Source organism: Trichosurus vulpecula, chromosome 3 (genome assembly GCF_011100635.1).
Source record: "Trichosurus vulpecula isolate mTriVul1 chromosome 3, mTriVul1.pri, whole genome shotgun sequence".
NCBI lineage: Eukaryota > Metazoa > Chordata > Mammalia > Diprotodontia > Phalangeridae > Trichosurus > Trichosurus vulpecula.
This window is the reverse complement of record NC_050575.1, coordinates 95,597,109-95,612,145: the sequence shown is the minus strand read 5'-3', so window position 1 is coordinate 95,612,145 and position 15,037 is coordinate 95,597,109. Positions and strand designations below refer to the sequence as shown.

General features: G+C 52.0%; 1 protein-coding gene across 1 annotated transcript in view; it reads right to left on the bottom strand.

The window, feature by feature from the left end:
* The window catches only part of UNC5A (unc-5 netrin receptor A), a 106,183-nt gene that overhangs the window by 7,920 nt on the left and 83,226 nt on the right, over positions 1-15,037 (bottom strand). Inside the window, exons 6-12 of the mRNA XM_036751713.1 lie at positions 10,956-11,120; positions 9,032-9,220; positions 7,007-7,309; positions 1,847-1,934; positions 1,305-1,473; positions 799-1,032; positions 392-541 (exon numbers count right to left, since the gene is read on the bottom strand). Coding sequence (XP_036607608.1) covers positions 392-541; positions 799-1,032; positions 1,305-1,473; positions 1,847-1,934; positions 7,007-7,309; positions 9,032-9,220; positions 10,956-11,120 — 1,298 coding nt within the window. The remainder of the gene's footprint in view (positions 1-391; positions 542-798; positions 1,033-1,304; positions 1,474-1,846; positions 1,935-7,006; positions 7,310-9,031; positions 9,221-10,955; positions 11,121-15,037) is intronic.

Sequence of the window (15,037 nt, the reverse complement as noted above, 5' to 3'; positions counted from 1 at the left end):
TGAATGGGAGGATAGAGGACTAAATGGAGAGCCCACTTCCTGCAAGTCCCCCAAGAAATTTCCCTAGGGGGCAATGTCACAGGGCAAGGCCCCAGCTGCTTCCCCGTTAGAGGTGGGCATCCCTTGGTCTTGGGGGGATGCCTCCCGGATGCGCCATCACCCTGTCTTTGGCAGACTAATACTCAGATGCCCCAGGGAGGTGGGCCCCAGGTGAGGTTCAGGTGTCCCCAGCTGCTTCCCCATTAGAGGTGGGCATCCTTTGGTCTTGGGGGGATGCCTCCCGGATGCGCCATCACCCTGTCTTTGGCAGACTAATACTCAGATGCCCCAGGGAGGTGGGCCCCAGGTGAGGTTCAGGTGTCCCCAGTTGGGCCACATCCCCATCCCTCACCTGGTAGCTGACAAGCAGTTTGCTCTTCCACAGAGAGCTGGGCACGTCATGTATAGACAGGCGCAGGTTGTGGTAACTGTCCTTGAAGTGGAGGACCCGGGGCTCCTCGATCAGCTGCCCACCCATCTGCTTCTCCAGCTGGATCACCTCCTGCCCCACAGACAAGCCAGGCCAGTTGTCATGCTCCAGGGCACAAACACCTGAGGGCTGAAAGGGTCCTCAGAGGCCCCACCTCAGTCATGGATCTTCTCCCTCCATACCCCCAACTCCCACCTGCACAGGGGAGCCCCCCCGGTACTCATGCTGCCACAGACAGGAGAGATGCCTGATTGTCCCTGGGGGTGGGAGTAGCAGGGTGCCCTTGGGCAAGGAAAGGGGGGAGGTGTTGATGGGGCCGGGCCAGGCACCTTCAGTGCGTCGTGTGTGTCATGGAGGCAGTAGACACGGATGGTGTATTCCAAGGAGGTGCAGGCCGTTGGGGCAAAGAGCAGAAGTTTGAGGCGCTTAGCAGCGGCTGAGCTAAGGGCCTCCCCAACTAGGGCAAAGCGACCCAGCTGCTCTGTGAAGACGTGGCAGGCTCGGGCCTCCAGCTGGCAGTAGTACAGGTGGGCAGGTGACTCCTCACCCAGGTGCAGCACATCCTGGGGGGAGGGAAAGGTAAGCAGAACAGGTGCTAACTCAGGTACCACCCTGGGGAAAGGGGGTTCTACAGGGTTGTTGCTTGGGCTGTAGGGCTTTCATGTCAGGGTTATTAGAATCGAGACTCCCCTCCCAGGCCTTCCTTTCTCCCCTCCCACACTCAGATGACCTCTGCCCCTCTTCCACCCTCCTGTTGTCTTTCTTTCTGGTCACTCTTGAAGGGGCCTATATCTCAGAGGCACTCACACCGCCCCCTACCCGCCCAGCCTCTCACCTCCCAGGTGCCCTCACAAGATTGTTTCTTGAGCCGCAGACTCCAGTTCTCAGGGCTGGGCTCCCCACAGTGGTCCATGGAGAGGATGACTGGCCGGGTGAGGAGGACTCCAGGAGGCCCACAGCTAATGATGGGGCTCAGCAGGGTCTGGCAGCCAGCTAGGGGCAGCCTCAAGTAGGAAAATATGGGACAGGGGAGGGGAGGAAAGGCATCAGTGGAAGAAGGGCAAAGGGCTGAGTAGCAATGATGTTATTCCAGTGGGATGACGGACAAGGTGCCCCAGGATGAGTGCTGCCCCTCCCACAGCAACCTGGGCAGGTTACGAGCCCTTGGCAGATGGGGTAGGCCAGGCCCGTGAGAAAGGAACTCCTGCCCACCGAGTCATGCTAGGCTTGGAGTTGGGCAGGGGTTGAGGAGGACTTGGATACAGCGAGGTGGGATGGGGGACCAAGCTAAAGCCTCCCTCTCCCTTGATGGCTGCAGGGCTGGGGACAAACCTCCCTTCTTCCCTCTCCCCAGCAGGGACCAGGTCATGTCCACACCTCACGTCTTCCTGCTTGTGCAGTGTGAGGTAGATCTCATAGATCTTTCCCCGGGGAATGGCATCTGGAGGGATCAGGAGGCTGATTCCTGGAAGGAATGAAGTTGGGAAGGTAGCTTGGTCTCTGTAGTTCCCTCCTGAGTGTAGACACTCTACCCCATCCTCCTTGTGTCCTCTCCCTTCCCCTGTCCCCTTAAAACATCTCTGTGTCATAATCCACAAGGAAATATTTTCTCTTCTTATGGGTGGAAATCGTGTTATTTCTACTGCACAAAGTCCATTTCTCCCACAGACTGATGAAAGTGATGGATTTACAGTCACAGTGTTATGGATTCAGAGGTAGACCTTGGAGGTCATTGTGTCCAACCCCTTCCTTTATAGATGAGGAAACTGAGGCACAGCGAGGTTAAGTGACTTGCCCAGGGTCAGAGCTAGAAAGCGTCTGAAGCAGGATCCTGACTATCTATCACACTTGTGCTGCCTCTCCGAGGACCTCACTTCAAATACCAGCTCTGCTACTTCCTACCTATGCGGCCTTGGGACAAATCACTTCCCCTTTCCGAACCTGTTATTTTCTCTGTAAAATGAAGGGGTTGGACTATCTGACCTCTTATGTTCTCTTCTCACTTTAATGCCACTAACCTATGCTTCTGAGAGGTCACAAACTTGAGGGGGTGAAGGGCAAGGAGGGAGAAGAGAGAACCCGGGCAAGCGGTTGAAACATCTGCCAGCCTCCACTCAAGCTACCGGCAGTTCCATCTTTCCTCCCTTTCACTGCCAAACTCCTTGAAAGAGCCATGTCCACTCCCGGCCTCTACTTCTTCACCGCCCACTGGCTGCCTGACTTCTGACCCCACCACTCAGATGAAGCTGCTCTCTTGGTCCCTTCACTGCTAACTCCGATGGCCCTTCCTTGGTCCTTGACTTCTGGAGTCCATGACTTTCTAACTCCTTAATTTTGCTGTACTGATCTTTCCCCCTCCTCCTGGACATACTCTCCATGCCCTTGGACTCTGTGACAATTGTTTCTTCGACAATTCTCAGCAACCTGTCGGGCCATTCCTTCTCAATCTCCTTTGCTGGGTCACATCCATCTCCTGTCTCCCAAGGTTTGACCCTGAATCTCTCTCCTTTCTATACATTAAGGTTTCTTTCTCAGCCTGCTGATCTCATCAGCTTGTCTGTTTGTTGAACTTTGGTCTCACATCACCAGCCCCCTACAGGACATGTCCAGCTAGATTTCCCACTGGCCTTTCAAACTCAACATGACCAACTCACCACCTCCCCAACTGCCATCTTTCCCTTTTCTATGGAAGACACTACCATCCTTCTAGTCACCCACACCGGTAATCTCAGAGCTATCCCTCACCCCGCCTCTCCTTTGCTGCTTCCCTACCTGGTCAGCTGCCGAGTCCCAATGGTTCTCCCTCTACATTCTCTTTTGTGCCCATCCCTTCTTTCAACTCACACAGACACCCCTCATTCAGCCTCTCACCTTTCACTCAGACCATTGGACTCCCTGTCTCCAATCTCTCTTTCCTTCCAATCCATCCTTCAAACATCACCAATAATCTTTCTAAGGCACATGTCAGACCATGTTATTCTCCTTCTTAAAAACCTTCAGGGACTCTGTATTGCCTTTAGAATATACAATGGCTTTATGGACCTTCCATAATCTGACACCAATCTACCATTCGACCCTCATTTCATATTTACTTGTTCAGTCACATCCAATGCTTTGTGACCCCATTTGGGGATTTCTTGGCAAAGATGATGGATCGGTTTGCCATTTCCTTCTCCAGCTCATTTTACAGATAAGAAAACTGGGGCAAATAGGGTGAAGTGACTCGCCCAGAGTCACACATGTAGTGTCTGAGACCAGATCTGAACTGAGCTCTTGTGATTCCAGGCCTGGAATTGTATCCGCTGCACCACCTGGCTGCCCTGATGAATATGCTTCAGAAGACTGATAAATCCAGAGGGGAAGACACAGCATGGCAGAGTAGACAGAGCCATGGATTTGGAGTCAGAGGTTGTGGATTCCAATCCTGGCTCAGCCATTTCCTATCTGTATGGCCTAGGGCAAGTCAACCTTTCTAAGCCTGTTTCCTCAATGGTACAAATAAGGAGGGCGAGTTAAACAATCTCCAAGTTTCTTCCCAAATCTAAAATTCTGTTATTTCCATGAGTTTGGAAAGACTCCCAGGGACTGTTCCACGGAGAATGACTGGAAAGAAGCGTTCAGGGCAGGACTGTCTCAAGCGCTCCTGAAGGGCCTTGGGGCTCAGCTACGGAAGCACCTTCCTTCTCCAGCGGACCAGGAGCTAAAGACAAGGGTCAGGCAACAGGTGCCTGGAGCATCGAGGCTATCAGATGACACAGTAAGCTATGTAAAGTGGCTTGTCAATCTCACTGCACTGCGTGAATAGCACATGGAGGAGAACAATCATCTGGGACCAGAGATGATGACCCAGAGGCTCCATGTGTGCAGAGGAAATTGGTAACTCCAGTTCTTGGGAGATGAGGAAAAATGGAGGACCCCGTAAGATCCATCAGTGCTGAAATCTTGGTCTAGCACAGACCAGAACAGTAAGTGGCTAAAGTAGGATTCGAACCTAGGTCAGCTAAGTGCAAATCCGGTGATCCCACGTGATCTGGGCCTACTGCAACCAGGTGGTGCAGTGGTTAGAGTGCTAGGTCTGGAGTCCAGCTTTAGACACTTACTAGCTTGTGACCCTGGGCAAGTCTACCTCCATCTGCCTTCATTGCCTCACCTGTAAAATGGGGCCAATAACAGACCTACCTCATAGGGTCATTGTGTGGATCAAAGGAGGCAATGATTGTGAAGCACTTAGCAGCGCCTGCACCGGGCAAGCATTAGCCGGTATGACTATATTAATGAGCAGGGCCCCAAACACGGCGCAAGCCTCGCTGAAGCCTTTCTCACAAGGCGCTGACTTTCCAAGACACATACACACGGGACGGTGAGTCCCATTCCTATCTAGAACATTCACAAAATACCTTCCTCATCACAGCCCCGTGAGTACGGAGTGCGAGGGGTATTATCTTCAGCTTAGAGACGAGGAGCCTCAGAGAAGAGACCTGCCCAATGCATGGACGGGATAAATCACCCTGAAAGTGCCTAAGGCAACATTTGAACCCAGGACTCTGGACTCCAGTCACTCTATCATGCCGAGAACAGAACGATGGGACAGTGATACAGTGATCTCCTGCAGCAGAGCTGGAGGCTCCTAAGAGCTCTTACAATCTAGTGCCTTGGCACTCTGGTTAACATTTCAAACTCGAGTGTGAAAAGCCTTATGAAAACAGAAGGAAAGGCTGCATGGGCTTGTCTCAGAGACGGCGTGGAGGCCTCCCTGATGCACAGGGAGAAGAGAAACCCTGGTGGGGGGGGTGGCTGCATGGGGTGGGAAGATCCTAGGTTCTTCATCTGTAAAAAAGGCAACATGTTCTACCTCCCAGGGTGGACGTGAGGGTCAAAGGAAATATCGTCCGGAAAGGACTCTGAGAACACAACAGGGCTATGAAGACGTCAGCTACACGACAGAAGGAGGCATGGTGCAGCACCATTAGACCACACGGAGCTTGCATCCCACCAAGACCCCCAGCTTCTTTTCACATGGACTAGTGTCTAGACACATCTCCACTACCATTCTGTATTTGGGGAATGGATTACTTGAACTCAGGTGGAATACTTTATGTGGTTCCTGTTAAATCTAGCCCATATTCAAATATTTCCTTAGCTTTTTGGATCCAGATTCTGTCATCCATGGGTTAGTTACTCCAGCTCCCTACCACCTGCATATTTGATAAGAATGTCATGTATGCCTCTAGAGGCCACTAGGTGGCGCAGTGGATAGAGCCTTGTGCTTGGAGACCTCATTTGAAGTCTGTTCTTAGACACTAGATCTGGGTCTTTGGGCAAGCCAATTAACCTCTGTATGTCTCGGTTTCCTCAACTGTAAGTTGTTGTGAGAATTAAAGGTCAAATGCTTAGCGCAGTACCTGGCACACAGTAATAATTCCTTCCTTCCTTCCATCCCACCTGCCTTCCTCCTTCCCCTTTTTTTCTTGCATCCTTCTTTCCTTCTATCCTGTCTGCCCTCCTCCCTCCTCTCTTTTTTTCTTGCATCCTTCCTCCTTTCCTCCATTCTTCCCTCCCTCCCTAATCCTTCTTTCCTCCTTTCCTTCCATCTTTCCCTCCTTCCAACCTTTTCTCCCTTCCTCTCCTCCTGTTCCTCACAAAAATGTCGAACAGGAGAAAGCCCTGCTTATCACGGACCTCCCTCCAGATTGACATTCATCAAAGAAACAAGTATGGCATGACATTCTTAGCGAATCCATGCTAGCTCTCAGTGATCACTGCTTCACCTTCTGAATGCTCAGAAGTGCTTTTGTGGCCCCAGCAATGAGCAGAGTTACTCAGGTGCAGCCTCAGGAACTGATGGCAGGATCTGGGTTGCATCAAGGCCAGGAGAGGCAGCCAATCATGTGGCATGCTGGGCAGTGGCTATGAGTTCCCTCTCTCCTGCAGGATCCCTCAGTGCCATCACCCTCAGCCTCCCCCAAGAGGCTCCAGCATCTAGCTCGGCCTCACGAAACCACAACCTTCTGCCTCAAATTGCTGTGTTTAATTCCAGACTCACTCTGCCCCATCCCGGCTGTCCCCAGTCTTTCTGCTACACTTGTGAGATGTAAGATGAGTGAGGGGGCCTTAAAGACCATCATCAATTGCTTGCTGATGCACCTCAAATTCAAATGCTTTCATAATAGAGATGCAATCCGTAGTGGCCCTCTGTCTCCCCTGAGGCCCGTCACCCCAAGCCCATTCAGACCCATGTACCTAGGTAACTCTGATAGTAATAACTCACCTATAGCACTTTATGGTTTATAAAGCGTTTTCCACACAACAGCTCTGTGAGGGATTCAGGGCAAGCAACATCATTCCCATTTTAGAGATGAGTGAACTGAGGCTCAGAAAGGGAGGGGACTTGAACAGGGTTACGTAGATAGCAAAGCTGAGGCTGCTATTTGAGCTCAGATCTTCTGACTCCTCTTACTCTCCCACATCTATTCCCTTCCTGCAAGATGCTGGCCATGGCCTGATGAGAGCATCTCCCCATCACGCAACACGCCCTACCTGTATTGGGAATCATTAGCCGTCCCCCCAGGAAGTTAAAGGTCCCATAAGCCATGTTGCTGGCGCCCCGGGGCAGGGAACGGAAGTAGTTCTGGGTGGAGAGACGGGCGACAAAGTCCTCGGCCTCAGAGGCGGGTGAGCTGTGGTGCAAGGTGTGCCGGCCGCTGCCCAGGGGGCTAAGGAGATGCCCGTTGGTGAGCTGGAACTTGGGGCCAGAACTTTCCTGCCGAGGGCACAGGGTTCCCTGGTACGTAGTGGTTGTGGTGCTGAGGTCTGGCTGGATGGTCAGCAGGTGGGAGTTGTCTATTAAGGAGAGAAAAGGGGGGAAGAATTACAGAATGAGAGTGAGAAGGTACCTTACAGGTCTTCTGGTTCAGCAGAGATCCCCTCTGCCATATCTCTAATACGAGGCCAGCCAGCTTTCTCTTGAAGACCTCCAGGGATGGGGAGCTCACTACCTCCCAAGGCAGCCCATTTTACTCTTGACTCTGCCTGTCAGGAAGTTTTTTCCTTCTATTGAGCTGAGGTCTGCTTCTCTGCAAGCCCCCACTGCCCTCAGTGCTTTCTTCTGGGCACTGAGTGGAACAAACTGGACCCCTTCCCCCCAACACCCTGTGGTGGCTCTTCACACGCCTGGATGCAGTTGTCAAATTCCCCCCTTTTCTGAAGAACGGTCTTCTTTCCTTCAGAGAAATATTTCCACTGCCTTCTGTACAACAGGGGTTCCAGTATTCTCCCCATTCTGGTTGCCACTCTTGAGTCAAACTCCAGCTTACCAGTCAGTCAGTCTACACACATTTAAGCCCTTATTATGTGTTCATAGCACTGGGCTAACCCCTGGGATACCAAGAACTGACCCCTCCCCGACCAAAACCACCCTCCTGGAGCTCACGCTTTCCTGGAGAAGACAACCTCCATCCCCAAAGTGCACCCAAGACACGGAGAGAGGAGGGACGTTAGCAAAACGTGGTTCCCCCAAACACAAGGCAGCATTCTAAAGGAGGCCTGACAGGGACAGAGGCAGGAGAGCAGCACGATCCCTTCTCTTATTGCTTCCTAAGACACAATTAACTCTTGGGTGCCATGCCACATTACTTACTCAAACGAAGCTCCTGGATGGGGAAACCCAGCTGTCCTACTTGCTCCAGTGCCCCACTGACAATCCCCATTCTGCCCTTCAAGCCAGCAACTAGAATGAAGATTGTTCCCTGCGCTCTGCTAACTGGCACACAGAGAAATGAATGCTGCTGGGGAATTCCATTTACTAGGAAACTAACTGAGGATGGCAGGGACAGTTGAGACGGCGCAGAGGAGAAAGCGCCCGGCCTGGAGTCAGGAAGACTCATCTTTCTGAGTTCAAATTCAGCCTTGGACACTTACTAGCTATGTGACCTTGGGCAAGTCACTTAACCCCGGGGGCCTCAGTTTCCTCATCTGTAAAATGGGCGAAAGAAGGAAATGCCCAGACACTTCGGTATCTCTGCCAAGAAAACTCCAAATGGGGTCAGAGAGTCAGACACGACTGAAACGACCCAACAACAACAAACCGAAGCTTAGCCCTTTTGGGAAGATGGGAGGGGCACAACAGATTGTAGAAAGAGCATCAGACTGGGGAGAAAGGCGGTGGAGGCTCTAGCATTAATTTATCAAGCACTTTAAAGTTTCTATGATGATTTCCTCACAAGACCACAGGGAGTCAGGTGGTGGGAGCTACTATCATCCCTGTTCTACAGACAACCAAATCATGGCCCAGAGAAATTAAATGATTTGCCCAGGTTCACAAACCCACTGAAGTGGCAGGTGACTTGACTCCAGGTGTGGTTCTCTTTTCCAAAGTCACCTGTCCAGGAAAGCCATCAGGAGACCCCCAACTCCCAATTTCAGGCCAAGGTCACCGACACGTGGGCCCCTTTGTCAGGCCCATCTCGTTAGTAGAGACTGGGCAGTTCAGCAGCAGCCCAGGGCTCTGGAGAAGCGTTGGCCTGGGTGTGCCCGGCAGGTCTGGTCAGAGGAGGGTAACCTCACCTGCCTTGGTGGGTTTGATGCTGACGGGCTGGAAGCCTGAAGTCAGGATGGATGAGTCGGCTACGTCCGAGTCCAATCCCTCTTTTTTCCGGCAATAAACCAGGATGAGGACGAGCAGGAGAAGGACCAGGCACACAGCCACAGCGATGAGCCCCACGTACAAGGCCACATCCTCCGGGCCTGAGGCAGCTGTGAGAGGGAGCATGGTTAAAGGTGAAGAGGCATCCAGCAGCCCAGCTCCCACGGAGCAAGCATCTGAAGAGTTCACATTCTACAGGGCATCCAGACTGGATGTGGGGGGCAGGGTGTCTATGTAAGCTGCAGGGAGTCAGTCTGCACTCACCAGGGGGTGCTGACTCTGGCTGAGAATAGCAACACTGTAGATGGGAGTTTGAAGCCTTGGGTCCTAGTCTCAGATCAGTTACTAATTTGCATGACCTTGGAAAGTCACTTTTCCACCCTAGGTATCTAAGCTGGGTTAGAGAATTTCTATGATTCCTCCCAGTTCTACGTTCCAGAGTCCTTTGAGCTCTGACATTCTACACTCTCTGAAGATGCTTTCCAGCTCTAAGTGTGACTCCAGGATTTGGAAGAGTCCCTATAGTCAAGGAGAGGATAGAGGGAGGCAAACCCACATTTTCCCCAGGCCCAGCACTTGCCTCTGAAGACCAGTTTACTGTGGCCTGCGGCAGAGTTCTATGGAAGCCTGTACTTCTCATGAGGGGCCTGACACCCGTGTGGGGGCCCCCTCTGGAGGGCTTAGAGGGCACAGCCTCTGCTCTTTCCTCCCGATTCTTACATTTTCTTTCTCCCAGGTACACAATTGGCCATCCTTCCTTGATCCCAGGGCTGCTGGGTATGTGTGGAAAAAGCCCACAGAACGTGTGAAGCCTAAATGGGATTTAGGTTGGGGGTGGGGGTAGGAGAGAGAGGAATAGAAAGGACGCAGGGCCCTGGTGGGGAGTGGTAGGATTAGCTGTCTGGAGGAATCAATATTGATTTTAGTGGGAATCTGCATAATGGAAGGAAGGTCCATCAGGAAGGAATTGACACAGATAATTAGGTTTTTAATTGAAAGCGAAGGTGGGGGTGGGGGAGGAGGTTGTTTCGGGGAAACATCACATTAGACCCTTTGTGTTAGTGACATTGGCCCAGAGTTTCCATCCTTTACTTTCTCTCTCCCTCCCAACTGCTCTGACATGACAGGAGGCTGTGTTGGGGAGGGAAGGTCTCCCAGATCATAGAATTTGATCTAGAAAGGACATTAGGAGTCATTTAGTCCAAACCCATCAATCTCCAGGTGAGGAAACTGAGGTCCATAAAGGTTATGTGAGCTTCCTAAGGTCACACAGTAAAAGCCAGGATTCAAACCCAGGTTCTCTGACTCTGAATCCAGCCGTCTTTCCATCATACCACTTAGGGCAGGGGCAGGGCTGCTACAGAGCAGATATTGCCATCATCTAGTTCATGGGCAAGGGACTGAGAAATGAGGGTGCCCCAGACTCCTAAACCCAGGGACTCCCCACCGAGCAGTGCGATGGAGGAGGGGCTTTAAGAACACAGACTAGGGCCAGGGCAGTGAGACCTGGGAGCTGTCCAAGAGGAGCTGGGCCGGGTGACTACAGAAATGTGGAAACCCCTCTCAGGTTGCCAGGAGAGTTGAGGTGGGGCTGGGGTAGGGGGAAGGAGACTAGGTAGGACTCAAGGCAAGGTTGGGGTGGAGGGAGGGATTAATCACCAAGGGAGAGAAGTGGTCGATGTGTGTGTGGGATTTACAGTAGAGGGAGGAACGAGGGGAGAAGTCTCTGTAGGGGGAAATTTCATGGTACGGGAGTCAAGGAAGAAGTTCTCATTGCAGTGGAATGTTTGTAGTTCAGGAAAGCCTCATTATCTGGGGTGAGTGGACATTATGGGGACTACTTACTGTGGATGCAGAGGTCACTGGTGCAGTTGCGGGTGTCCAGGTCCGCTCCTTGGCATTCTTCCCCCCCATTACGGGGTGGGGGCTCGGAGCATTCCCGGCTCCTCCAGCGGGTACAGTCCAGCGCGCAGGCCGACCATTTGCTCCACTCAGTCCACCCTCCGTCTACTGCACATGTGAGACGGGGACACCAGACAGAGGCAAAGAAGAAACAGTCAATCCCTCACCCACGGGGGCAGGACAGACTCCCTTCCCCCTGTTCCACCTCTTGTCCCAGGTGAAAAAACAAAGGATGTCTCGGAGAGTAGGCCTCCGAGGGGCTGGAAACATCAGGCCTGTGCTCGTCCATCTGAATCATGGAGAGTGGAGTGGGGGAAGGTGGTCGGCGGACATGATGGCGGCGGCGACGAGTGATGGCGGCGGCTGCAGGTGAGGACTAATGAAGTGGGAGGTGGTATGATGCCAGGGCTGGTGGGCAGAGCCTGGGCTAAGTATGGTGCTAAGGCGGAGAGTCAGCAATGAAGGCAATGGGATGCCAAGGAACATCCACTGGATGAAGAGGCAGGGCCTAGCTGGGCACCCTGCTGTCTAGGGCCAGTAGTTAGGACGCAGAACCAATGAGCCCGACATCCTGTACTTAATCCTCATTCAGGTCTGTGAGTTCCTCTGTATTCCAAGGCAGCAGCCAGACTCTGACCCTGCACTAATCCCTGATCCTAGAATCATGAATTAAGCGCCGAGCTCTAAGCCCTGCCCCAGAAGGACCCTGGGAGGAGATATTCTCCCCTTGGCCGAAATCTCCTGATTTTCCAGTCTAAGACTACAACACCCGAGCCTTCACGTGGTTAGCGCTTCCTTGTCTTAGCTACCCTTTATCAAATGATGCAACAGTGGCTATCTGTTTTTATAAGGTCAGCAATGAACACTGATTCCCACAGGAAGAGTTCTGTCCTTGGCCTTCTCCTCTTTCCCTTAACAACCTCCTCAGCTCCTTTGGCTTTAATTATCACCTCAATGTGGATAAAGCCCAAGTCCAGTCTCCAACTTTAACCTTTCCCCCAAGGTTCAGTCTTGGATTTCCTAATGGACAGTAAACATCTCCAAGTATTATTAGCCATATCGTAGAAGAGGAAACGGAGGCGGAGAAGTCTGCTTAGCATCACAGATCTAGCAAGTGTCTGAGCTGCCTAATTAGAACCTGAGTCTTTCTGGCTGCAAGTCTGACAGTGTCCATTATATCATGCTGCCCCTCAAATGATAAAGCACCTAAAACTGAAGTCGCTTCTCCCCAGAAGCTACCCCTTTCCCTGTAACGACTCTTTCTGTGGATGGTGCCACCATGATTCCAGTCACTGAAGCTTGAAGCCACCCAATCACTGACTCTTCCTTCTCCTTCACCCACTGCCCCTCAATCCCCCTCCCCCCATCCAATATGTTGCCAAGTCAGGTCAATTCTCTCTCTGCAATATCTCCTGCGTTTGTCTTCTTTCAGACCTCACTGCAGGTGCTCCCAGTTCTTCAGGCCCTCATCTCTCCTTTCCTAGCCAAGAGGATGAGATACAAATTCCTTAGTCTGGCCTCTGAGGCCAGCTCCAGCCTACCTGCCCAGCCCTCTCTTATGCCTGCTTCTGGGGCAATCTCCAGCCTCCGTACCCATTTCCTGACACCACGTGGAAGGTGGGGGCACCTTACCACCTCTGAACACCACCAGGTATGCATTCATGGGACCACAGATTTAGGGCTGGTGGGGACCTCAGAGGCATATACCGTTTCTGCCAGATTGGACTGGTCTGGGGCCTTGTTCTGGCCAGCCCTTCTGTCTTGGGCTCACACTGTCCTTATCCTTGGAGCTGACCTACCGGCCTTTCTTCCACCTCTAGGCCTAGCTCAGGTGCGTATCTTCTTCCCTCACCCCACCTTACTGACTCTCTCCAAGGTTCATGGTGCAGAGCTCTGCACTGCCTTTATTCAAATCTCTGCTATTCCATCATTGTTCTGGAACCTCCTGGCCTTCCCTCCCCCATTAGATGGAAGCACCTGATTCTGTGGCCTGCTTCATTATCATCTTTAAACCTGGTGCCCAATACAGGGACTTAAACACATAATAAGAGTTTGCTGTGCTGAACTGTAACCCGCCTGCCCGGGCCCTGGGGCAGCTGTGGCTGGGAAAGGAGAAGCCGGAGGTCCCTGCTTGATGGAAATGACAGCCCCCAATTCTACAGCACTCTATGGGCTACCAAGTACTACAACCAGGAGGTCAGTGTTGCATTTTACTCATGAGGAAACTGAGGCTCGTAGAAAGCATGTTGGCTTATCCAAGTCCCTTGAGAGTGGGAGTTGTCTCACCCTTGCTACCTGTATATCCAGCACCTAGCTTGGTGTACAGCACACAGCAAATGTCTGAGAGATGCTTGTTGATGGATTTGAACCCAAGCTTTACATCCTGGAGCCACACCTTTTCCTGCACTCTTTCTACCTCTGGGAACAAAGTTTATGGCAATACAGAGTGTCTCCAGCAGCGTCATGGTTTCCTGCCACTCCAGGGATCAGGGACAAAGTTCATGTCACACTGTCCCCAAGTACCCTGTGAGCTCTCTACGGGCAGGCACTGTGTTTCACCTTTGTCTTTCCCCAGTGCCCCGTCAGAGACGCCTCCCCTGGGTGTCCCTTAATCAACATATGCTACATTGGGGAGATACTTCTTGATCCACTCCGTACAGCTGCTCTAGGTCAGACCTAGGTCTGCCCACGTTTCCCCCTTAATCAACTCTTATGGTTCCCTATTACCTCTGGAGTAAATCTACATTCTTTCATTTGGCACATAGTGCCTTATACCACTTGGCCCCAAACCTGTCTTTCCAGCCTTCTTATACCCTATTCCCTTTCATATATCTACGGCCCAGCCCAACTGGCCTTCCTACTCTTCCTCACCCAAAACATCATTTTCTGTCCCATACTTTCTTTATTCTGGCTCCTCCCCATGGGAAGAATGCACTCCCTCCTCCCTCCCCTCCAATAATCTTTTATTTCCTTCAAAACTCAGTTAAAGTGCCACCTTCTACAAAAAAAAGCCTTTCCTGGTCCCCCCCCACCCTGCCCCCTGTGGCCTTGTATTTAGTGTATAGACTGTATGCCCCTTGACGGCAGGGGCTGGTTCATTTTCTGTCCTTGTATTCACAGTTTATCCCAGGATAGACACTGAATAAACCGGGGCGGGGGGGAACCTGTGGCCTTGAGGGTGGCCCGCTAGGTCCTCAAGTGCAGCCTTTTGAGTGAATCCAAACTTCATAGAACAAATCACCTTAATGAAAGGATTTGTTCTGTAAAACTTGGACTCAGTCAAAAGGCTGCACCCAAGGACCTAGAAGGCCACACATGGCCTTGAAGTCACAGGTTCCCCACCCCCGAAATGCTTGTTGACTGACTGAATGTGCTGAGAGCTAAGGAAGAGATTGTGGATGGCTCAGTAGAGCCCTCCCTGTAATCAGCTGATGATTATAGTCTGTGCCCAGCTGTGCTCCAGGACACCGTCTGGGGTTAAGAAACAACCTCCCTCTGCTGGCAGTGTCAGCCTCAACCTTGTGCAGACACATCTAGCTGCTGGTCTCACACTGACTACATGCAGCCTGGCCCTACAGCAACCCCAGTGTGCCAGCACGAGGGACGCGTCTCCACACCTGCCCATTGTGGGCATCTCTTCCTTCCTTTCCCTTATCATTCTCCCCTGACCTCCCGGTTCCTTACACAACCACACAGCAACTCCCCAACTTGTGGCAGCCCACCAAAGAGCTGGACAGGTTGAGCTGAGGCCCCAGGGACATGGAGGGCATGTGCCAACGGGCTTTGGGATCGATGTTCCAGGCAGAGAAATCAATTCACAAAAGACAGGCCAGAGCCCAAGGGCACTGGGCCCAGAGCCCAGCTCTGGTGCTCAAACACTTGTCTACTTACGGCATCAAAGAACACAGAATGTCATAGATGGAAGGAAGCCCAGAACATAGACTGTTAAATAATGAAAGGGCCTTAGAACACAGAATGTCAAGGGTGGGAGGGACCTTAGAACACTGAAGGTCAAAGCTGACAGA